This window comes from Talaromyces atroroseus, assembly GCF_001907595.1.
Source record: "Talaromyces atroroseus strain IBT 11181 chromosome Unknown scaffold_7, whole genome shotgun sequence".
Lineage (NCBI taxonomy): Eukaryota > Fungi > Ascomycota > Eurotiomycetes > Eurotiales > Trichocomaceae > Talaromyces > Talaromyces atroroseus.
In genome coordinates, this window is record NW_017971439.1 from 771,712 (window position 1) to 796,210 (window position 24,499).

Sequence of the window (24,499 nt, forward strand, 5' to 3'; positions counted from 1 at the left end):
CATAACAGAAGTCTACATCTGTTTAGGCAGTTTCGCATTTGAAACGGAAGTAATATATGATCTCATATCCTCATAAACACCACCACCTTTAACTAGAACCATTGCGTAACGCCCTCAAGATTCATTATCAATACAGCCCATGACCCGATGCCATACGAACAAAATCAAAGGGAACATTCTGTCCAACCAATAACCGCATCGTCTCAACCGTCGTCCACACATTAACATCATCGATACCATAAGCCGTCCATCCAGCACTAGCAGCTACAGTCAATGGATCCCCCTTACGAGGCCCGCTAGTTAAGTCCAGGAAAACCTTCCCGCGCGTAGACGGTGGTGAGGCATGGCCATTGCTTCGATAGTGGCGCAACAAAGGCTGCACTAGTAATGACTTCTCAGGTGGTAACGCCGACACAATGACGAATGGCTGCTCGACCAATTTGACGGATTGAATGGATGTAAACGGCTCCAGACCCGCGGCTAGTGGTCCCAGAGCTTTGAAGCCGACGGTGTAAATAGTGCCTACATCGAGACTTCGGAGCGCGAAAATGGCGGCCGCGGCGTCGCTCTCGGAACTGGATACGATTATCACGGCTCTACCTCGGTAGGCTGAAGGTATGTAGTCCCTGGTTAACGTGGCTCGGATCCCCTTCCATGTTGCATTCTCGCCAATGAATTTGTGCTGTCCGTCTGACCCATTGACGGTAATAGTGTCAATCAAGCCAATAGAGCGAGCGGCATCGCTCTTGGTAGGTATGTAAGAGGCGGAACTGGAGAGAGGTGGGTTGACATAGGCGCCACCAAAGCTTGGTTGCATGATCACCGATTCAATTGAGCCCCGAGGGCCGCGGTCAATGCAGCTGAAGCTATGCGGTAGGCCGAGTTCGTTGAAGCATTTTTCCATAAACATCGACTGAGACGTAGACCGAAAAGACCCGATAGCATACATATCACGTTTTGGCAATTGGCCCATAATGTGGAGAGCGCCGTTGATTTCAGCCGCAGTCAGTTGACCGGGGGCAGCAATTATTGGGAGGAGAGGATGCGTGATTGGTGAGAAGACTGTGTTCAGAGCCCGCGATAACTGCCCCTGTGGTCCCATGTTGACGGCGGAAAGTAGAGGATAGGAATAATTGGCCTTGATAGTCGAACGGAAATACTCTAATTCGTAGTTTTCTTCGACTGTGTTGACCATTGCAATCATCTTCACAATGTCCGCATAACGGGCTCCTTCTTTGAATACCTTCTGTGCTTCGGGGGATGTCCATTTCCATGTCCCAGAAAAGTCATGGAAGGCTGACATGATAATACTATTGCCTCGATTATCAGAAATGTCTTTGCGAATATCTTCCGGGAGCCATAGCTCAACGTCTATGTATTCAATGCCCCATTGTATGGCGCGACGTAGGTATCTATGAAATAGTTTCGGGTCATCCATGGGAAACTTCCCATTTTCGTTCACACAACGAGTAGTGAAAATAATAGGTAACTCGGTATGTTGTCGTAGCAGCATGACTTGCTGTCCGACGTACTTGAGACTGGGGATCGAGTTGCGGTTACCATCAAACAACGGTTCCTCCAGCAAATCGACGCGAAGCTCAACTGCATCCGAGCCCACAGACAAAATATCCAAATTCGGTAAGGCGGAACGCACATCAGGGAATGTGGTGGATATGAAATTCGTTCGCCGTTTGGTAGCCAGATCTTCGTGGGGATGGCGTTGTCCGAGAATGAGCGACAAGAACCGCGTAAGATCACGCCGGAAAATGGGCGTGTGGGAGTATAAAAACTCGTAGTTGCAAGCTACAGAGAGCCTTTCGTCAGGGAAAGTGCTGTCGTCGATGCAATGCGTGTTGACAAGCAACAGTTTCGAAAGATCATTGTTTTCTGATAATGTCTTGTCGAAATCACGATTCAGAATGCCCACAACCACGGCATCACTACCGGATACTATCTTTGACAGCCCTGTAACAGTGGTCCATGCCTTGCCGAGAATTTCAGCAACAATTTGAAGAATGCCCTCCTGGCCAGAGCCAAAGACTACCACTACCGTTCGCTTTGGGGTAATAGCTTCAGCGGCAGCGGGGTGGCGGCTGCTTGTCACAGTAATCTGAGCGTCTGGATGAGCATCTTGTGTTATTCCAACGGAAGAAACAAGTTCCATGGTTCCTTCTTCCTGGCTTCAATCGTTTATAACATCAACAGCTTGTCGTACTTAACAGCCCTCGGTGTACCATCGTTGATGTTGTTGCATGCGTGTTTGTATATGTTGTAAATGATCAATTAGCCTGTCACGCAATTGGCAGATTTGACAAGCATATATATATATATATTCGAATCGACACCAAAAGGCCAGACTCGGTCCGGATCAAACCCTAATAATGACAACAACCACAAACAACTATACCATACGACGTCTGCAATTCATCCATACAGATAATAATCTAGCATAAGTCGGACGAATGAATGTCAGGTAGTATGTAGTAGGAGGAGTAGAAGCCCTGATACTAAATATACTACCGTATGCCCTAACACAGCCACCACAGCATGTAACGGAATAAAACCGATTTGTGCAGTCGCATTGGCCTCGAAAGCTGCTGTAAATAAGAACCTTCTTTCAAGTTGAAGGAAGATGTCAAGATATGTATGTATATTGGTACGCCGTTGATCCTTTTAAAAGGCTAACGGACGTAGCGGCATTTCCTCGGGATTGTTCCGATATCCGGATCGATCGTTGTAGGATAACTCCAGTCAAAAAAAGGAGAGGAAAAGGGAAAAAAAAAAGACGAGATAATAGGGTCCCGAAAGATAGATTTGTTGCTGCAAATCAACCTGAGATGTTGCAAACTTCCTTCCACTTAGCGGACGTAGCAAGCCTCCTAGCGCGCGACAAGATGTCACCGGGACAATAATGAATAATCCACAGTAAGCACTTGTTCCTTTTGCTTCCTTTCTCTCTCGTTCGATGGACTATCGATCACCGATAAAGCAAGGATGTGCGATAGGTCGGAAATTCCTGGGCACGGAAATTGATACCAGAAGTTCAAGTGGTTTTTCTGACTGATTGATTGTACATATCCTGCAGACCCGGGTTATCCGGAACTTTTCTTTTCACGATTTAGCCAGCCATGCAGTCGAGGGAAGAGTGAAGCAAAGCTGCTGCCCCAGAAAGAATCAATCAATCCAGTGGGAAGCAATTCCTAGAGGCATATTTCCCCGGGTTTGGCTCAAGGTATCCACCAATCGGTCTGAGTTATTCCGCCAATCGGCTTCGACTAGGCGTTTTGCCGACATCAACGTACTCTGTATGTAGTTAGATGCAAGTTACCATAGCTCGTGTGAGGAGAACATGTGCTCTAAATTTTATCAATCTACCTATACTTTTTCCCTGTCCAAGACGATCTCTAGATTTCAAGGAAATGAACCAAAAAAAAGAAGAAGAAGAAGAAAAAGAAAATACATGGGGAAATTCTACCCTCGCAATGATTGGCATTTGTCATTGCGATACCCAAAACAATCTTCAGACAATATGCAAATAAATATTCAGAGAAATTTCAGAAAGGCTAACCATGCCAGCCTTTGTCGTTTGCCACAATAAAATATATAGCACAAGGAAAGGGAGTTTATAAATATAGATAGCAATAACAGGAAACGGATCGCCCATCATGACGTTCCACGAGAGAGATCAGCTTGCTGGGTATTTTTAAGTAACATCTTTTTTTCAAAATGTAAAGGAAGTAATAATCTGTCAAAGGACAGACTTCATGACTCGTCAAGTGGAGTTTTAAAGTCAGATCTGTGCATCAAGCACATCTCTAAGTTGAAAGCTAACTCGGTAAGACCATGACAGTCGGTGGGTGGGTGTGTATCATAGTATGTCGACGAAGTGAAATTACTCGCCGGATAATCGCAAGTCTCCCCAAGTTGCATGAAATTTGACGCATACTTGGGACGCAAATAGCTGCGGTTTTCTAATACGTATCATGTATCCAAAAGTTGCCTTTCTAAGAGAATATCGTCAACCCTTAAAAGTTGGCCATGTTCATCGAGGTAGGTCATGTCGGGGAAGGCGAAAAAACAACTAAGGAGGTGAAATGGAAAGGCCGTTCATCAGCTTTGGGAGCGGCTTTCTTCGAGCATTGTTAGCGGTCTTTGAGACCCGCGGCACTCCTTGGACCATGCGTGGCTCCTTCATATAAGCATGATCAAGCTTGGCGGGAGCTACATGTCAAGTTAACAAATGTCGCTTAAGATCTTAAGGGAAAAGAGGCATACCACGCTTAATGACTTCCGAATAATCTTCTGATATACCGTGATGAACTCTGCTTGTTGGAGGAAACGAAGTTGCAGCTGCAGAACGCCATAGGTGCTCAGATGTGTTAGACAAGAAATCGGTATTCATGCGTCCAGAGAAGATCGAAGTTCTGCCACGATTACGCTTGGAAAGAATAATCTCGTCAAATAGGACAATCTTCGAGTCCCTCGTATTTGGCTTTGATCTCTCGCGCTCGCTAATGAATTCATTGAAACCTGAACGCCCAATTAGCTTGATTTAGTGGATTGAAATGGGTAATCAAAATACCTTGCGTTTGCTGAAGACTCGTCATATAATCAGCATGTTCATGTGGCAAGCTTTTGAGAAAGGCATCCATATTGAAATGGTATGTAAGACCGGACTTCTTATGCTCCTTGCTAGCTGGTAAAAGATACTTCTTGTACGTGTACAGCAAACTAGCGAAGCAACGTACAAAAGCCGCCCGGATCTGTTCGGGATGAAATGCAGCAGGGCACACTATACAAATTAATGGCGCGCATCTGTCGTGAACATGCGTCTTGCATCCGGTGCATTTGTACATCTTCTCGTCAGACCTTTCGTCACAGATTGAACAGATGATTTTGTCATCTCGCGGCTGAAGCTGTAGACAGTGTCCTTCAATCCAGCAGGTGCTATCAGTATTGAACACGGGCTGGGCCATCGCTTGAGGAACAATGGTAGACGCAGCAATCGTGGAAGTGGCGTAAACTGATGGCGCATATGTCGATGCTCCTCCATAGTCAGTGTTCAATGTTGTCACTGACAAGTTTGATGCATGGCCCAAGAATGGTGCACTCGGCCGCCGGGGCACACCTCTTCTCTCCGTTCCAAAAGACGAGCTTCTACGAGACGAAGCATCGAAATGACCAGATCTCTTCTCTCGTAAAGAAGCCTGCAATGCCATACCCGAGTCATTGCGAGACACAGGAGTTGCAGGTAGAGGCGGAGGGAAGAAGCCCGAAGTCGGCGAACTAGTTCTCGGAGATGGTGGAGATCCTGTCTTCGAAGTTGAACTCGTGGTGGGCCGTTCATTTCCTCTCGAGAGACCCCGAGAAGAGGCATTTTCGTCGCGCGCATGCAAAAAGGCGTTGTAAATCGGTGCCGGTGCTGGCGTGGCGCTGTAGCTACTGCCAAAAGACGTCGAATTCAAGCTTGCATAACGAGCCAAATGTGTAGGTTGTGCCCTTATATGATAGATTGATGGGTTCTCGGCAGGGAAAGAGTCAAAGGGATACGCCTCAACAGCATATGAAGGTGGGCCAGGGCGGACACCAAACCTGCTATGGTGTGGAGCAGCTAGCTGAAGGAGAGAGTAAAGTTTCTTACGCTGATGGCGCGGCAAAGGTGTTGGTTGTACATCGCTCTCAATTTTATCGGCGTCGAGGTCCACCAAAACAAAGTCATCGGATGGCAATTCAACCTTTTCATATCGTCTTTCAATTCCAACAATATATGGACATGGTGCTTCCAGTGCCTGGATAAGTCGGGCTGGCAACACAGGGATCAAAACCCCGGTCCAAGTGAAAGGGAATAGAAGGTCAACAAGAGCTCTAGTGGCTAGGTATAGCATAGATGTGTGAGATGAAAGGAAAATGATGCGAGATTCTGCTAAGGCATACTGCAAAGAAATTTTAGCTATCTCTTCACTTCATCTGAAACGAATGTTCATACCTCAAAGAGCACAATGATGTTGGATATAGATAGCGAACGGAAGAGCGCGTATAGATCCGTCTGTATATAGCAATGTATGAGCCATGGGAATTCAGGAAAAGTACATGTATACTTGTCTCATAAAAAAAAGGAAACTCACATTCCGGGAGCCTGGAAGCTCATTCGGGGCTTCATTACGAGCGAAAAGTCGTAATTCTCTTACAGACAGCTCGACCTGCGTTTTGGAAGAAATAGGACTAAATGCCTCAGTACAAAGATTCATGACATAACGTTCCAGTGGCTGCCAGATCCCCACTGTAGGGGAACTAGCTGGGACTCTCAACACGCCTCCATTGGTCCTGGGAACAGATACGGCTTTGAGCCACTCTTTCCAGAAAGTGGTCATGGATGCGTTTTTGCCCATGATCCCGTAGGCCCGAGGAATCCAAAAGCCGGTATCATCGGTGAGACCCTCAATCTTGGAGGCCGCACCATGTCGAACTGGCCGAAGAAGATCCGTCATTAGTCCGATTTTCTCCTCGACTGCACTGATGTCATCTTCCAGCTTCTCTCTTTCTGGGGATCCAGAGGCAACGGCGGGAAGTTGAGCTAACAGTGTAGACAACTTAGCCCGCTCGTCAGCTAATCGGCCACCCAGGCTAGCTGCCAGCTCTCGTTCTTCATCAGTCATGTTATCTTTACGCCATTCCTCGCAGCACTCTTCCAACGCCTCTGCCGCCTTCTGGCCAAGCGGAATCCACAAAGTGATGCAGACTCCGTGTAGTTTGCTGCCATCTCCTCCTGTCATTACGAAACCATGCCATGTCGACCGTGGTTTTTGGTCCGAAGAAACAATATTGATATCGTTAGGAAAGGCGAACATAGGGACATAGTCAGGAAAAGAGACTCGCTGGGATTGCTCGTCGGGCATCCCTTTCTGCGGATATCGGTCCAAAAGCACTGGTTCGAACCGGCGTTTCAGAGGGTGCATGGCCGGCGAGGTATCTAATGGCTGTGGAACGGGTATGACGGAATTGTAGTTGCTGAGTCGTCGGGATGTGCGGATAGAGGCTTATTGTGGTCAGTTAGCAGCTATGATATCTTGTCGAATGAATAAAGCAAGTCCCTCACCTTGTCGCGCGATGACCGATGGTTGTCTCTTCATACTGTTCATGTCTCTGAAAGACATGTGGCGCCGCACGCTACCAATGCCTGATTTCAATGGATTGATCGACTGCGGTTTCTCTTCCGCCACGATCTTCTGCACCTTGGGACGTGGTTTGGGTCTATTCGGGGTAATAGCGCCAGCGCTAAGACTCAGGTCAGACAGGAATGACTCTCTCTCCGAAGCGAATTTCAGTAAAGCCTTATCAAAATCAAATTCGCCATTGTTTGCTTCAGAGGGTGGTTCTAGCGACGACGACGGAGCAGGCCGAATAGTCATGCTGCTTCGATTACTGTGTGTACCCTGAGGTTCGGGAATCTTAGATTCCACGGAGCGTATGGACATGCGGGCATCGTTAGATAACCTCGAGAGACGATTGTACGAATTCCGTTTGGTATTTCTTGCGTCAGCAAAGCTCGTGGAGTCGCTCAATTTGCCGCTGTCATGCTCTTCTTCGGGCTCGGCATCCTCCTCGATGGTATCAGAAAAGGCAGGCCCTGGAGTGCTTTCCCTATTGCTCATGTATTCATTGCGCAGCTTCCAGTAGGTATCCTCAATCTCCTTGCCGTCGACACCAGCGATCCAAAAGTAGTCGGCGAGCGGAGCCGAGGATTCCACTGCAGGGTTTGTTGCTAGAGGCATTCTTCTGGTGGGAGGGGAAGCGGCCAACGTGCGAGCATTTGCTTGTCCGCTGCACAAATGCGGGAGGTTGCTCGCAACCTCCTATCAAGTAGCAATTGCGCGATATAATAATCCGTTGGCTTGGGCTGGTATTGTGTAAGCTCGGCGCAGGTCAGTCGGATACTAGTACGCAACAGATCGGCATATGGTCAGTGAAAGATCGAATCCAAACATTGCTGAGTCAATGAAGCCAGCAGAAGCGTGGTGGTAGGTATTCTGAACCGCGGGTGAGAGAAGAGGGAGAGTGGGAGCGGGAGGAGGGAGGAGGTGGGCCGGAAAGAGTTGTTGCGGGGAGGGAGGAAAGTCATGACGAACCAGACACTCCAGAGACAGATATCTGCCTCTGCCGACCGCACAAAAACAAGTCGGGCTAGAAGACAGGCTTGTGGTCAACGGTAAAGGCTATGTCCCTGGCCAGCAGCGCCATGGACAACAGAGACAGAGAGAGTAAATATGCAGCGATCCGAGGCGACGGTGGTGTGTGCTGACTTGGGGCTAAGGCAAGAACCAACCAGCGGCCCCGGAACTGGTTAGTCCGTCTTAGCTCAGGAACCTTTTTCCCTCTCCTTTTTGTGTCTCACTGTTCTGGGTCAGATTTGCCATGATTAATTATTATTATTGATTTTGTTTCTCCGTTCTTTATGCCAATTAATTACTGACGATCAGCGTCACGCCAGCTGCCACCAGCTAAGGCCCGATGTATAAATCCCGGATGATAGTCATATACATCTGTGATCTATACACTGACTATACGTGAGCGTCGAATAATTTGCTACCGTTTTCTGTTCTTTTTCTTCTTTTTCTTCTTCCTCCTTTTTTCTTCTTTTTTTTCTTTTTTTTCTTTTTGCTTGTGTTCCAGCTCCACGCTCTTGCGGAGAGAGTTTGCTTGGTGACTCTACGTGGCAAGCCATGAAACAATATCCCCCGAGTCAGTGCATTTCTAGACCAGGCCAGAACGACACGATGCATGCACGCAATTGTCCGTATCAGATGCGTAACTGGCCGCATCTTGTATGGTATATAACGTGGTGTGCACGTAAGATACGTACTGCGTATTGTAGATAACAGACAGCTCCGTTTCCGGTCAAGGGCCAGGCATCCGAGGACAAGAGGCCAATGAGCTCGCACGCAGCCCTGGTCATTGTGGGTGCTGTGGGGCCTGCCTGTGGACTGCCAGCTACTGATTGGTTCAAGCCTAAATTAGCGTGGTGTGGGGCAATGGCGTTAACAAAGCCGTGTAGAGACGAACTGCTCCCGTTGTGGTTAGTGGGGGCAGTCAGCTAAGCTTCTTTGGAGCTAGCACGGCAAGCTATTAAGACCTCGTATGGGGCCGATTCGCAAGTGATTCGTCAGATCTTCGTCGCTCAATGGTCTCTGCAGAAGGCTGAAGCCCAAGTGAAACCAGCTCTAGATCCATGTCGACTTCACGAATATGCCAGACAGACAAAGAGAGGAAACAACACGCCGGACAAGCTGATCACCGTATCCATTGGAGACAAGCTAACTAGTTTGCTGCCCAGGTGGCTGAGCTCAGTTGCTGCATGCAGATCGTTATCCATGCGCTTATCGTTGGGCTTCGTACGACGGCTAGTACGGGGTACATATTTCAAATATATTAACTACCTCATAGGACTACGTAGTACGTACTGACCTTGGTTTCGCCTGAGTTTGATACCCAGGTGCTACAAAAAACTAGTATTTAGTGGGAGTTTAATGTGTCGGCAGTGCGACTGCTGGAGTAACTTGATATGTGGCTCTTCCGCTTGAAAGAGGCATATATGATGTGCCATTTCTGTTTTTCGGAATTTCTGACATCGCCTTTGAGGCGCCGAATCGCGAGCCACACGTCCTATTAAAGGAAAGGTGGGGTAAGGTTTTTCGTAAGTAGTTGGAAATTCTTGTTCGGAATTTATATGGTGGAAAAGCTAAGACCTTCTTTCCCGGGAATTGGATAGTATGACTGTTAAGCCATCGGCATCATTACCCGATATGCCCTCCTAGTGCGCGGCTGTTTGCGCAGGTTTTGTTGCAAATCGTGACTGACGAATGAATTTTATGGCAGAATCTAGCTTGAAGCTATTCCAAAAGTAATATGCCCAAGTAGTATTAAGTTTAGCATTGCAGTCTTGATTCCACCATGATTCATGTGGGTACATAACTACATCCGACTACAAACCTAACGGGGGCTCAATACAAAAGCAAACCTAGGTATAAATCTGCTAAATCACCATAACGTGCATAAAGCTATTGTACCAGTAATTGAATCCTCACTATGACCTCGAAATGGCAAGTCACGTCTCCTCCACGGAATCCGCGCTATAGGCGGTCGGACCCCTTGGTTCTCATTCCAGGCTTGCCACAAACAGCAGAGGCGTTTAGCGATATCTTCGAGCCCGTTTCCAAACATTATCAATTTTTGGCTCTCGACCACCCGGGCTTGGGCGACTCGCTTCCTCCCGTCAATGGCTATGATACTGCCAATGTGAGCAAAGTCATGGCAGAAGCTATTCACGATATCTTGAAAGAAAGACAGTGCCATCTAGTTGGCCACGGTGTGGGTGGATAGACTGCCTATCCCTGGGCAGCTCTATTCCAGTCGAAGAATCAATTCGCTCACTGTACTAGACGCGTCAGTTCCGTCTTTCTTGCCTCCGTTTCAGTTTCCATTGCCTCACCAGACCAACATGCGTCTTTGGCAATTCTCGTTCGACGCGCTTCCTAAATTACCCGAAATCCCTAACTCGCGGCCGTGAGCAGGAGCTCCTGACCTGGTTCTTCAATTTGAAGACGGTTCATGCGGGTGATATACCCAAAGATCAATTCAAACGCGAACATCCAAGCCTATTCGAGACCTGGCCTGGGTGATGAGCCGCGGGTTTGAGTATTACCGGGCTTTTGAAACAAGCGCCAAACAGAATCTGGAATATGCGAAAACACCGCTCGATATACCTGTCTTGGCTTTAGGTGGCGCCAGCTCCGTGGGTTCGGGCATGATCAACTTGGTCCAGAACTTCGCGGCCAATGTCTCCGGAGGCGCTATTGATGATTATGGGCATTTTCTCCCCGAAGAGCAACCATCTGCTGTCATGCGTAGACTGCTGGAGCTTTTGGATACATATCAAAACAGAGTGAGCTTTCTTTTGACGCACCTTCCAAGCTATCTCAATGTCATACCTTTCTCGGCGAGCACAGGTCCAAAAGATTGGAATCTCTACAATTGTGTAACCCCTATTTAGTTATTTGTTCATTTATAGACTGCCCTTTATTTCTGCATAACAGTAAATACTCATGTAGTGTATTTCGGTACCGTGGACTGTGACCTAGATTTGATGCTGCATGCTGTTAATTCAGCCTTGGATATGGTTTTGAACGCAAAACCATAAGATCCCTGTGTAAACTAGCTAATGGCGTGTACTCTTGTTACACGACAGGTCGGTAGAGCCGAATAGCTAGGTAATTATCAGAATCGACTTTGGCTCAATAAACAAGACGATACATTGGTCTCATCAAACTACGCTAAATGTTCCCTTACCTACACGCAGGATTTTATATTCCATTCTTGATCTTATAAAAAGAAACTTCAGATGTTATGCTAGTAGTCGACCAACAGCTAACTATCGTTTCTTGGTCAGCAGATTCCCTGTAGTGAGAAACCCCCTGTCCCCCATTGTGCTCCGCCACTCTATAGAAAGCTGTCCGAGCGTTGCCCGCCCATCACGCTTCAGATCTTTCTGGAGATTCTCCAAGCCATCCTGCTGACCGACCTCCTGCTCCACTAAAAAGGCCACTTGCAGAATATCCCGAGGGTTCATCGTGGGCCGTTCCGCTACATTTTGATCGGATAGCTCTAGATCCCAATTAAGACTTTGGACCTTGAAAGGTGGTTTTGGGTTTAAGATCGTCTTCTGGAAGCAAAAATTAGAAGCAAAAAGCTAAGAATACACTCCGGGGGAAATGAGTAATGAATTACCTCGATAACGACCGTCCCATCTCCAACGTTCTCAAGCTGTGCTTCTAACGCAAAGCGCAAGAGACGAGTCTTTCCATAAGGGCCCAATGACTTGTTCTCCACCTCGGTAGGTGGCAGCTCAGACGCCTTGGTACGTACACTCAGACAAGGCTGGGCTATGAATTGGTAGAGCTTGCGAAAAGTTCTGACCCTCCCGCTTGCAGCATGAGCAGCATCGTTAGCCATGAGGGTTTCGGTATAACTGACACTGACAGCCAGAATATGGTTCCCTTCTTCCTTTAGATCAAATTGAACAATTTTCTGCACAGATTGGCCGTGATCTAGACCTTCTTCCCTTTTTGAAATGTCGTCTTCTTCGCTGGGTTTCAAGTCTAGAGGAAATGTTTGGGACGGGGTCTGCATCTCCGCCAGGATCCGGACGGATGATACTACTTTGCTGGTTTCTGTCTCTAGTAGTTCATTGTTCGCGCAGAGGGAACATGAGAATGTCTCTCCTACATATGCAGATCCAAAAGCTGGAGGCAGTGTGACCTTTTTGTTTTTTGCCGGTGAAGTCAGACTCAGCAGTCCAGTAGATAGTCAAATCAAATAGAACAGGAAATAAGACTCAGACGGCATACATTAGGGCTGAGAATGAAATGTGGATCGAAGTCGTTCGAGGGAAATGCTAGAGATGCCTTGGGCGATATCCTGGTGTCTTCTCGTCCCAACGGATATTGATATGATAATGAAGGTCGCGACAATCTTGAGGCATGAAAATAACACATATTAATACCGTTTCTCTCTTTGAGTGTTTGAGGCACTCACCGTAAGACTAGAGACAATCAATTGGCCGCTTTTGATAAATGGACGCATGATACTATATAGACTTACCTTTCAGAGATACGGCATGGGGTTCCTTGGGCCCCTCAGCTCCAGAATGAGCACGTGGCCGTGCCATTCTCTTTGCTGTAGCAGCCTACAGTATCCTTAGAAGCACTCGGTGGCTTCTGCTGCTTCGCCCCAAAAGGAATAATACAAAGTGTCTGATATCTTAGGTGTTTAGCAATGTTAGCATTCAATTAAATGCTGTCGCGGCGGCGGCTTTCCAAAGCTATGGGACCACTAGCCCTACTGGGATTAGCGCGATTCATTCTCCGGCGATTCTCCGCAATTATTCTAACTATGCAGTTCTACGGAGTACTCCGTGCATAATGACTATACACTCAAGGAATAATCTGCTAGAACACCACATACTACATCCTTGCTCGCATCCCTACCACATGGCACATTTGTGATTCACACTCAGAACTCCGTTGAATTCACCACTACTCCGCGGCTCGACTTCGAACTGTCGGTGGCGACACACCGATCAAAGCTTCGACGCGTCGTCTACAGACAAGCTCTTGTCCACAAACGACAGCGCAGAAGTCCCAAAAAAAAAGAATCGCCATGCCACCAGTTACTCCAACCTCGTCTCGTGTCTCGAGAAAGCGCAATCTCCAAGGCGAGGATTCCCCCAATGACTCGAAGAAGCGCCGTATTCCTGTGATCGATCTGACAGGCAATTAATCTGGTGAAGACAAACATGACTACACGCCGGTGTCTAAGCGCAGAAGCAAAAAAGCACATATGACTCCACCAAGTTCGAGTAAAAAGAGAACAGAGGAACGTCGGTTGAAAAGATTTAGGACTCATCCACCCCAAGCCTATTTAGACAAGTTGCACCGCGCGACCACACAGAGGTGAGTGAGCCTCGATCGAAAGAGATAAGCGAGGCAGTAGTTCAACGTGACTAACAAACGCTATTCAGGATGTTTGTTATCTCTCGTAGTCGTGTCGACACTGGGAGCGCTTTGGAAGAGCATGTGGATATGGTCGGGACGGTTGGAAATATTTACAGCGTGACTATTTCATTGCAGCCTTCCTGCACGTGTCCAGATGCCCTCAAGGGGAACCAGTGCAAACACATCATATACGTACGACTAAACCTGTTTCGCCTTTGTGTATGATAATGCTAATCCGCTTTCATCAGGTACTCGTGAATGTGCTGAAAGTCCGGGAGGATCTCCGGTATCAATTAGCTTTTCTCTCTTCGGTGAGTTATTTGACATTGTGGATATAGGCACAGAGGAGTTAATATGAAAAATACAGGAACTGCAGGAGATATTTGATAACGCCCCACTGGAAACGAAGGATGATGCTTCTTTTTCCAGCTCGGATAAGGAGTCTGATGGGAAGCGCAAACCCATTGATGGTGAATGTGCAATCTGTTATATGGAATTTCAGCCAGAGACCGAAAAGATCATATGGTGCGAAACAAGCTGTGGAAACAACATTCACAAAGCTTGCTTTGATCAATGGGCTGCCAGTTCACGAGAGAATGGCGTTCGATGCGTTTATTGGTGAGTGAAAACACCACTCCCCCCCACTTCTTTATCTATGCCTCTCATCTCTTCCTGAGACTAGAAATAACTGACTGGCTTTATTGTGCAGCCGTGCCGAATGGCCAACTACCAACCCGAGAGATCTCGATATGAAATCTCTCATGGGCAACGCTGAGTATAGCGAAGATGGCTACCTCAATGTCGCAAATGCGGTTGGTTTGTCTGGAGAACGAGATTATTCGACATACAACAGGTTCTGGAGGCGGCGTCATTTCGGCCGAGGTTACGGCTCCTATTATGGTTACGATGATGAGTATGATTATTAGGACTTTAGAGCAGAGGAGGACAAGTCTTGAATTCCTTGGGTCCGTCTCTCTCTCTCTCTCTCTCTCTCTCTCTCTTTGTCCTATTCATTTGGCGTGGAATTTTGAAGGCATTTTTATAGTAAAGGAGTTATTCATTAGCTAGCATTGATACCAGGTCATAGTGAGGATGGAGTTTGAATCTCAAACCACTTTTTTTTCAATCTCTCTTTACCATCGTTTCAATTAATTTAGATAATGTCCACGTCCATGAACCAGGAATGTATAGTGAAGTCAGCCCGGGGTATATATAAGTTATAGGACATTGCCTCCTAAAACACGAAATGAACCTATACGCCATACACCATTACACCGCCAAGCATGTGATAGGGAAAAAAAAAAGAAAAAGAAAAAACTATTCCGTCGCAACTGTACCAGGCCTTCTCCCACGTCGAATCACAGCTGAACTCACGCCTTCCTCACCAGTCATCCACGAGGGCATGCGCTCAGGATCAACAACACCCAATTCCGCCAGTTGGCGGAACCCAGCAATTACATTATTCCCGGTAAAGGAGAGGGACATGGTGTATTCGCTGTTTTCTTGGATATGTTGATCTTGGTCGTCATTATCAAGGTCTTTGTCGTGAATATCATCTAAATGGTCCTGCAGACGAATGTCTAATCGGTTAAGAACCGCTAGAGAGGCAGGCGTTCCAGAAGTGCCGAATCGGGATAACACGGCGACTTTGCGTCGTTTTGTGGCGGGCGATGTAGCCATGCGCCCGCTATGGTCGTCATGTGTGTGACTGCGGTTTTTTCGCTTCGGATCTTCTTGACCTGCGGAATATTGTGATGTGCTGTTGTTCTCCTTATCGTCGTTCGTAGTACCTGTAGCGCGGAAATCTTCTGGTGATACCGTCGCAGGCTGACGCGGGTCAATCGGCGTGCCTTCAATAACAGCATCGGCAAAGATGCTAAAAGCGCCGTTGGCCATGTTCGTCCTGCCTGGTCCGCGGAGCGCGAGCATGGTGTCGAGGTTCTTTGCAGTCAGCGACGTGGCCTCTAACTTATACCGTTCATGTTGCTTTGACAATGCTGTTGGTAGTGCATCCCTAACTATTGCCCGCAATGTTCGAGTATCGGTGGCTAGAGGGGCGGCAGTCTGGGTTGCGGGGCCCGGCTTGGTGCCCGTCGAGGCCGACAAGGACGTGTAAATGAAGGGGCTACTGTCGGGAAATGCAATGTATAGAATCCGTGCGGAATCCAGATATGTCCCTGCACCATGTTGTGGGTGTTGATACGGGGAGTCGGTGGTGAAGATTCGTAGAAAGGTCAAGGGAAGAGACTTTGACCTGGCAAGATGATAATGCGCCTTGACCAAGGGCGATATTTCACGGTGGAGATTTGACAAGAACATCGCAGCATGCAGCCGTGGGAGAGATGCAGAAAGATCTGTTGAGGACTCTTCATTCTCTTCTGATTGTTGTTTCCTGTCAGTCAACGCCAGGCGAAACGCAGTCCATTTCTGGGCAGCTGGATGATCCTCCAAATATCGGATATCGATCATTGCCAGCTGGCCGAGCGTGATGCCATGTCGCCAATCGCCTTCCAAAACTCGGTCGACAACTTCTCTCTTGCCACCTTTCCTCTGTCGCAATTCCTCATAAGCCCCGCGCACTTCCTCCACACTCTCAGCGGCTGGATAGGGAGACTCCTCGTGGTCGCTAGCGATGTTGCTCAGGTCCCGAGCTAGAAAAGGCGGGTATAGCTGAACATTATTCTTAGACAGCCAGGTGAAAACAAGATCCAACAGAGATTGCCGTGACAGTTTCCCCAAAGCTCGCACCAACGAGGTAGTGTTGCTCGGAACCCGGAGATTGTTCGGAAGGCTAGACGTCGTAGGCGCGCGGGTTATCTTCTTTTTGACCATGTTAATCGCAGATGGCTATTATTCCTTGAATTTTAGAAACATTTTTCAATGCCTTTTTGGTCCTCTCTTTTGTGGCGGTCTTGCCAGTGTTTTCGGCCGGCACAACAAAGCTCTATGCCGCGACGACGCGCGCTGTATCAAATCACGTGGAGATAAGATATCACTCGCTGTTATCGATAACGAAATTCCAGGCCAGGATCACGATGTTCCTGTGCCTTCCTCCTTCATTGCCCCCAGACGAATACAGCAATTGACTAGTGCTACGGAGGCAATCACCTAATACACGCTTGTGACCTTGTAGGCTTGTGCAGGGACGCAGTGTCGTCGAATTAGCATCCATCACAGCTCGAAACAAAAAGCAGAAAATCTACCCCGCGCAACCGAGAGCTGCTAGATATGGCAACGGCAACAGCAACACACCACGAGGAGAGATGAGGGCAGCAGCTCATGATTGCGCAATTCGCCGCCAAGCTGAAGCAAGCTCTCAATCATGCAGCTCATAATCTCATTCGGCACGTGGAAGCGGCCCAAGGCAGACTAAGGGCTGAACATGCCGCTTGGGGTTTAGCGGGCTGCGACTAATCCTGAATTTTGACTGGCTGGCGCAGTCGGCGCGAAAATTCTCGCCAGGCGCCGCCGAACATCGGCAGGCCGGTCTTGGCGCTGACATATGCTGGTCTTCTCCGCGGGCTGATGTGAGAAACATGTCATTCCATCCAGGGCTGTGGCAATGGTGTTAAGGGGCTGGGATTTGTGGAGTACTGTTTTCACTCTTATTGATATCATAAATGGTCATGTCAAGATTGTTGTGAGTCAGTCTTGGACTAGTTAAGTAAAATGACTAACATGCACGTAGTTGGGTTAGTTTAAGTTTTAAACTAACGCAGCACCCTAACTAATAACGGATGACGCCGTAGGTTCGGGTTACTAAGCACCCTTCCCCACCATGCCATTTCCGCATTGCGGCCTGCTTTTCGCCGTTTTCCCACACCACCTGGTCCAGTGCTGTGCTTGTCCACTTCCTCCCTGCAAAACTCTCCATATCCTTCTCGTCGACCTCAGTAATATTACTGCCCACCTCATAATACGGATCAAACGAATGCGCCGCGTTTTTTTCAGCTGTCAGTCATACTTGTCCTCGGAGGGCTTAGTCTGATCGCAGTGCCGGGGACCTCAGAGCGAGTTCTACCTGCCTTCCCATCGGGTGACGACGAAGGACGAACAAGGAGATAATAAGAACCACGGGACATCGAGTTAACAAACCCAATCACCATGTCGTCGGGTTACGGGGGCCGTCGTGCGCCCAATTTTGCTCAGTATCTCGAAGATTTGAACGCCATTCCATCTCCATATGACCAGTCACTGCAGCAACAACAAACCGACTCCTACAATATCGATGCTGAGCTGGCCCTTTTCACAAACACGGAGTTCCTGGACTTTGGTCACTTCGGTGACATGAGCATGCCGCTCGGGTTCAACAACCCCGCCGAGGAGGAACATAAGTCGCATGAGGAGCAGCAACAGAATGTCGCCGGCAAGCAGAGCGACATGGACTACTTGGAACTTTTGAATGGTAAGGACTCAATGATTGCCTTGCTGCTGCAAAAATAAACCACTATTCCAGAGTTATCAAAAGTTCTCTTAGTCTGACATTGTTTCCTTGGTACAACAGATTTGAACAATATCCCCGACTACTCCACAAACTTCGGCTCTGACGACAGCCAAAACCTGCCAGTGGCCTCAACATTCCACCCCATACCTGCTCCTGCTGTTCCAGACGCCACAAAGCCATCAGACAAGGCAGCTCCCCAAACCACTCATCCCAAAATCGAACAATTGTCGCCCGTCACCAACAGCATTTCATCCTTCGTGTCCACCCCCATGCAGGTAGCTGGAACAAAGCGCAAACAGAGCCACGATGCCAAGAGCCTAGGCGAAGCCGCCCGTATCGCCGCCGAAGAAGACAAGCGCCGCCGCAACACTGCTGCCAGCGCACGATTCCGCGTGAAGAAGAAGCAGCGGGAGCAGGCTCTTGAGAAATCCGTGAAAGAGGCAGGCGAGAAGAACGCCGTGCTAGAGGCTCGAGTGTCACAACTCGAGCTTGAGAATCAATGGCTAAAGAACCTAATCACCGAGAAGAACGGCGCGGAATCCGGCGATGGAAAACAAAAGAGTGAATCCGACATTGCGCACATGTTCAAGAACTTCTTAGCCAACCAGAAGAAGGGCAATGCCGGATCCAAGATTGGTGTTGGTACTGCCTAAACATGGTCAGAAAGATAAAAGAAATAATCAAGAGCAAAATCAAAAACAAAACTACGATAGAACAACATAAAACTCATCCATATAACGGATTGACTCATTGATTGATACGATTTATACGCCGTTCGACCTTTTTTTTTATGTATATTTCATGTTTATATTTGATACTCTCAACTTGTTGACTTTGGGGCTTGTTAAGGGCGGGGGTTGCAAAGGGGAGCAATGGTGTGGTATTCTGGTTTATCTTTTTTTTTTATTATAAACCGTCAAACGATTACGTCAATTTCATAATTTCAATGATCAATTCAAACTATGTCTTCCCTTGAAAGATTATGAGTAAGCGGGACCTCTTTGACTTATTTGAATGCGAGGTCTATCCATAATTAATGTGCTCAGTATGCAGATGTAGTATGAAAGGAAGAACATGGAGAATTGCTATGATATTCGTCTTGGCTAATTTATAAAATCACTAACATCAAGGTATTATGCGTAGGGTCATGACCGGTAAAAGAAACAAGTAAACAAACTAATCGAAAGAAAAGAAACAGTAGGGGAGCAATAAACAAGAACAAGATTCATGCAAATATTTCCAGCTTATTGTCTTATTGTCCTTTATTCAATGCGTCGTCGACAACAGGCCCAGGATCGCCGTTGGCAGCAGGGCTATCTTCTCGATTTGGCTGCTCGGCCTTCTTGTCTGTGCTTTCGTCTTGGTGGTGGCCATTTTCCGGTGCCCGGGGCTGGTCGGTCGCTCCTTGTTGAGCCTCTGCTCCCTCGCCTGAAATCTCGCCCCAGCCGGAACTTCGTCGACTAATCCGTCCGGGTGTCGTTGCGCTCGGTGCGATCGCGGCGTTATTCAGGGTACTTCCTATTGTTCCAGCGACGCTACCAGCTGCGCTATCGTTGCGGGTGTGTGAGTGCGTACCGCTGCGAACACTGCCGCTGTCGCCTTGCTTGTTGTTGGCGGTGTTGCCAATCAAGCTACTTCTCTCAAGCGGCACAGTTCCAGACGCTGAATATACGCTAATGCGTTCTGCGCTAGCAAGACCTCCAAGACTCTGCCGACTCAGAACGCCCGACGCGTTCGTTATCGAGGTGTTGGACGGGTCAACACCTACATTGGCACTGAGGACACTCAAAGGCAGACTCTCGCGGCTACCGCCAAAGACTGAGGAAGGCGCAAGAGCTCGTACAGAGGCATTGGTGTCGAGAGAATTTCTGCGTCGACGCTTGGAGGACGAGGCAAGCGTGAGGATTGAGGCGTTATCAGTGAGAAGGTTATTCGCCGTTGCAGAACTGTATGTTGTTGGATGCCCTGTCGTTGCAACATGAGGGGGAACAGCAGATGCCGGCGAGGAAGGAAACTGATGAGAAAACTGAACTTGTTGATTTGTATTATTGTTCGATAGATTCGTGGCTCCCATGTTTGATCCATTATTGGCTTGGTTGTTCTGCGTAATACCATATATTTGAGCCGACGGCGCTGTAGACTGTACTGTAGTCAACGTCGTGGTCAGCGAACGCACAGATGGTGCTGGCGACGAAAATGTGCTGCCTTCCCCACCTCCATAGACTCCTCCGTGACCCGTCACTGTTGTCCCAGCCTTGGAGTAGCCGGCTTCAGATCGCGCAGTGTCACCGTTGGTAGACAGGGTCGGTGCGGTCGACTTAGAGCTATTACCTAAAATATTCGGCTCCGAATTGGAGGCATGAAATGATTGTTGACTGGAGCCTTGGTTCTGATGCTGTTCAGTCGAGTCCGCATAAGACACAGTGTCGTTGTAGCTCCGACGAGATGATCCAACGTTATCCCGCACCGTGCCTGACAAGGGGTATGGGTTGTTCTTCGTGCTATTTTGTCGTTTGCCTTTCAAATGTAGTCCATTATTGCGCTTTCCCGATGTTCTGTCTGGTGGCGAACCTGATGATGAGCCTTTGAGGTTTGTCAGTCGTTTCATCCACGTCGAAAATGGCCTTCGACGACCATGGCGAACTGTTCACATGCGCGCATGTTAGCCGATTGTCGCACACAAGAAGAAAGAGACACTACCATGTGAAGTTGGAGCTTCTGTCATAACCATCTTTTCACTAATAAAAAGCCTCTCGTTAATTCAGTCGTCGTGAGAGTTCAAATCTTCGTCCTTGGAGCTCAGCCCATACGGGACAATCGCATGAAAGGGGCGTATTCTGAGGTGAGAGGGAGCTGAGGAGTAAGGTGCCCCGCTGGCGACGGTGATCGCTTCGAGGTGATGCAAATCGATGGACAGTGCTGGAGCAACTGCTGGTAAAGATTTACTGAATAAGACAAAAAAGCATATGCACAGGAAGTAGCAACTGTTGAACAAGTGACTGAGAATGCGAGAGTCTGGCAGAAGCGGGTACAGTTCGGCAGCCCAATTGATTACGATGCTTGATGGGGCCCACATCTCCGGCCGGCAGATATGTATCACGTGTCGATCACTTGATTTCCTTCACACTGCGTAGACACTCCATTGATGTCTTCATACTGCTGCAGCTGCTTGGTGTCTGTGGCATAATCCTTTTCCAGTTTTCAATACACGTGATGGTTCGATTGAACAGAGGAAATCAAGCACCAACCACCAACCAACTCGCTCCTTCCATTTGCCATGGCCCTGTGCCTGCTGTAGCCAGACATGCATGAACGCTCCTGTGCTCTTGTATTTCTAGCCTTTTCAGGAATCAAAATGGATTTGGATCTGGACTTGACTTGAGACACTACCTACTTTGCCTCATATCATGGCGGAGGATGATGCGCCCATATTACCGCTCCCACCAGAAGTGGCAAAAAAGGTGCAATCCTCCGTGAGGATAACGAATCTGAATGAAGTCGTCGTGGAATTGATAAAGAATGCACTAGATGCTGATGCCGGGTCACTCAACATCACCATAGACTACAGAAGAGGTGGCTGTATCGTGGAAGACGACGGATATGGGCTGCCGGCAGCAGAGTTTCAGGCTGGCAGTGGACTTTGTCGAGCTCATTGTAGGTCATACACGCCCTATTTTCTTGGATGTTTCTAACAATGTTTCAGATACCTCCAAAGCTGGTCGGCAGTCAGCATCAAGCTACAAGGGACTGTTTCTATCTGCGCTAGCCACCATGTCACTTTTAATAATTAGTTCGCGGCATCACAGTCAGCCCCAGACCAATACAGTTATCTTTCACGAGTCTAAAGTCATTTCCCGCCTTATGCCTGCTCCCACGCATCAAGAGATACAGGGAAGCCATGGCACCAGAGTCACAGTGAATAATCTTTTCGGTAACATGCCTGTTCGGGTTAAGCACCGAGCATCTACTCTGCATAGGCCGGAAGATATCGACAAAGAGTGGGAGGAGCTGAAAAGAATGATAGTAGCACTCGCTCTGTCCAATGTACGACTTCAAAAACTACGCCTTTCCGATAGAGATAGAACCCACACATTACAAATCCGCCTCCCACATGTTCCCGCAGATGTTCCACAATCAGAAGCCGCCGAAGCCGAAATCTTACGCCTGCAAACTATCTTTGCGCAATCGGGCTTGATTACATCTACTGGAGCTAATGAATGGGTGCGCATGTCAGCGAACACATTGGAAGTTGCTGTTAAAGCATACGTTGCACTTTCCTCTAGCCCTACGAAGTTATATCAGTTCATTTCACTGGGGATAAACCCCGTTTATAATGCACATAGCAACACCAATGTCTTATATAATGAGATCAACCAGGTCTTCACGGCCTCCGATTTTGGACTAAGCGAAAGGTCATTTGAAACTAACAGGGATTCAGGCACCCTCGAAGGGCGTGGACCGAACTTGAGCGGTATGGTAAGAGGTACCAAACGATGGCCTATGTTTTACTTGCGCATCGACGTTAAAAAGTCTTGGGATATCTTTCCAAACGATGAGCTGGTAGTCGAGTCAGACCGCACTTTACAACATATTACCGAGGTCCTGCACGCTATGTTCTCTCAGTTCTTGCAGCAACATCACTATCGTCCTCGAAAGAGAAGAAGAGTCTTAAAAGAAGCACCATCGAAACCTCGTCCTCATGATGCCGCTGCCTCATCTTTGAGTGGCACTGATAAGCGAACTGGAGACACCAGTCCTATAACCTCTGTCAGAGGTGTGCCTGCGACGGCTTCCAGGGAAGCTTTCGATAGCGGTGTCAAGATACCTGCCCCATTCAGGAAACAATGCTCGCATTACTTCAACAATTTTACCAGCTGGTCTAGGGTCAAAACTGGGGACAACAAGACCATCAATGATTTGTTGTCATGTCAGCCGAAAGAGCATAGCTACCGAAGAACTACTGGATCTCCTTTGGATGTTGAGTTCTTTGACATTCCGTCTCGGTTTGAGGAAAAGCCCCTGGATGAAGCGATTCAAACTCTGCACTCGAGACAGGAAACGACAGATGGACTTATCCGATGGGTTGACCCTAGTACTAACGGCGTAGTACTTGTTAACTCACGAACGGGGCAGTGTCCAGCCAGGCATCCTGAGAGCGACAGACCAAATACGACAATTGGCTTTGTTCGGCCTCGCTCGACTGACTCTTTGATGAGTAGATACAGCAGAGAATGCATTGAACGCCCACAATCTGCACCAGCTCGAAGTGAATCTGTCTGGTACGAAAACCTGATTGATAATTGGGCTAACCCTGTTTTCTCGCGGCTTGAAAAGCCAATCATGTCAATCGCGGCTGACACTGCTTTTGGCGACTATTCTACTCGCAATGACATACAAGGATGTCACCATCACAGCTGGGGCCTAGCGGATATGACAGAAGCCATCAATAAAAACAGCGGCAGGCTTTCTCGGAAAGGTCTTGCTAAAGCAGGAGTCATTGCGCAAGTCGACCGCAAATTCATCCTCGTAAAAATGGCGACGGCTCAAGAACACCGCCGTGAAGATGGCAAAGCTGACAAGATTTTGGTTCTTGTCGATCAACATGCGGCGGATGAGCGATGTCGTTTGGAAAATTTGCTATCCGATATGTTCACGGTAGATGGAATAACTGCAAATGTTTCCATTCGCGTGCATACACTACCAACGCCTATACAATATCCCATACAAGAGAACGAGGTGACGCCCTTCCAGACGTATTCAAAATATTTCTCGTCCTGGGGGTGCCACTACAAGGTAGAGCAGATGCTCATCGATACAACAAAGAGACGACCCGCAATCATAATCGAAGCTCTGCCACATGTAATTGTCGAAAGATGCAGACTGGAACCAAAGCTATTCATTGACGTTTTAAGGAAGGAAACATGGAGCAGAGCAGGCGAACGAGTTCCACCACCACGACCATCTACCACTACCAACTCTGCTCCGAATACCAGCTCACCGATGCAACGACCCTTCCCATGGCTACATTGGATAGCAGGCTGTCCTGAAGGAATAACAGACCTAATAAACTCGCGAGCCTGTCGAAGCTCAATAATGTTTAACGACTTTTTATCCATGGAAGAATGCAAAAGCCTTATATCTCGACTTTCGGGCTGTGTATTTCCATTCCAATGTGCTCACGGTCGACCGACCATGATTCCGATTGTTGCGGTTGACGACGACGACGACGGTCGTCGGCATGCTCATCCTCCGCATACTTTACCTGTTATCCCTGTTATGTCTGAAACAGACAGCGATTATTCTTACTTTGAGAACCGCGACAATCTGAAAGAGCAAAGCTTTTTTGAGGCGTTCAAGAAGTGGAAACGCAAGTAACTCGATTTGACCTGTTGGATAGATGGCTAGGTTGCAGATTTACTGTATTATTATCTATATATATGTATAGCTCAGAAAGACGAGGCATGTAATAATGTGATTTCTACTTTTTTTACTTATCAACTACAAGTAA

General features: G+C 47.9%; 9 protein-coding genes across 9 annotated transcripts; 4 read left to right on the top strand and 5 right to left on the bottom strand.

Annotated features, from left to right (window-relative positions):
* Positions 1-127: 127 nt before the first annotated feature.
* On the bottom strand, positions 128-2,164 carry UA08_05741 (hypothetical protein; the record flags this gene model as incomplete). The annotated part of the gene is made up of 1 exon (XM_020268044.1): positions 128-2,164. One exon carries the CDS (start codon positions 2,162-2,164, stop codon positions 128-130), a length of 2,037 nt encoding a protein of 678 aa, XP_020119390.1.
* Positions 2,165-4,081: 1,917 nt separating this feature from the next.
* On the bottom strand, positions 4,082-7,772 carry UA08_05742 (hypothetical protein; the record flags this gene model as incomplete). The annotated part of the gene is made up of 7 exons (XM_020268045.1): positions 4,082-4,221; positions 4,276-4,530; positions 4,583-4,712; positions 4,749-5,933; positions 5,987-6,046; positions 6,126-7,036; positions 7,097-7,772. 7 exons carry the CDS (start codon positions 7,770-7,772, stop codon positions 4,082-4,084), a joined length of 3,357 nt encoding a protein of 1,118 aa, XP_020118926.1.
* A 2,311-nt stretch (positions 7,773-10,083) lies between these two features.
* UA08_05743 (hypothetical protein) lies at positions 10,084-11,093 on the top strand (the record flags this gene model as incomplete). Its single annotated transcript, XM_020268046.1, has 3 exons — positions 10,084-10,365; positions 10,727-10,939; positions 11,091-11,093. 3 exons carry the CDS (start codon positions 10,084-10,086, stop codon positions 11,091-11,093), a joined length of 498 nt encoding a protein of 165 aa, XP_020119317.1.
* Positions 11,094-11,425: 332 nt separating this feature from the next.
* On the bottom strand, positions 11,426-12,183 carry UA08_05744 (hypothetical protein; the record flags this gene model as incomplete). Its single annotated transcript, XM_020268047.1, has 2 exons — positions 11,426-11,716; positions 11,782-12,183. 2 exons carry the CDS (start codon positions 12,181-12,183, stop codon positions 11,426-11,428), a joined length of 693 nt encoding a protein of 230 aa, XP_020118920.1.
* A 1,391-nt stretch (positions 12,184-13,574) lies between these two features.
* Positions 13,575-14,473, top strand: UA08_05745 (hypothetical protein; the record flags this gene model as incomplete). Its single annotated transcript, XM_020268048.1, has 4 exons — positions 13,575-13,739; positions 13,796-13,858; positions 13,915-14,165; positions 14,257-14,473. 4 exons carry the CDS (start codon positions 13,575-13,577, stop codon positions 14,471-14,473), a joined length of 696 nt encoding a protein of 231 aa, XP_020119236.1.
* A 391-nt stretch (positions 14,474-14,864) lies between these two features.
* On the bottom strand, positions 14,865-16,379 carry UA08_05746 (hypothetical protein; the record flags this gene model as incomplete). Its single annotated transcript, XM_020268049.1, has 1 exon — positions 14,865-16,379. One exon carries the CDS (start codon positions 16,377-16,379, stop codon positions 14,865-14,867), a length of 1,515 nt encoding a protein of 504 aa, XP_020118942.1.
* A 1,272-nt stretch (positions 16,380-17,651) lies between these two features.
* On the top strand, positions 17,652-18,644 carry UA08_05747 (hypothetical protein; the record flags this gene model as incomplete). Its single annotated transcript, XM_020268051.1, has 2 exons — positions 17,652-17,952; positions 18,052-18,644. The coding sequence occupies 2 exons, from the start codon at positions 17,652-17,654 to the stop codon at positions 18,642-18,644; spliced, it is 894 nt and encodes a 297-aa protein (XP_020119171.1).
* A 599-nt stretch (positions 18,645-19,243) lies between these two features.
* On the bottom strand, positions 19,244-20,722 carry UA08_05748 (hypothetical protein; the record flags this gene model as incomplete). The annotated part of the gene is made up of 2 exons (XM_020268052.1): positions 19,244-20,634; positions 20,692-20,722. 2 exons carry the CDS (start codon positions 20,720-20,722, stop codon positions 19,244-19,246), a joined length of 1,422 nt encoding a protein of 473 aa, XP_020118924.1.
* Positions 20,723-21,398: 676 nt separating this feature from the next.
* On the top strand, positions 21,399-24,366 carry UA08_05749 (hypothetical protein; the record flags this gene model as incomplete). Its single annotated transcript, XM_020268053.1, has 2 exons — positions 21,399-21,645; positions 21,695-24,366. The coding sequence occupies 2 exons, from the start codon at positions 21,399-21,401 to the stop codon at positions 24,364-24,366; spliced, it is 2,919 nt and encodes a 972-aa protein (XP_020119174.1).
* Between the last annotated feature and the right edge of the window lie 133 nt (positions 24,367-24,499).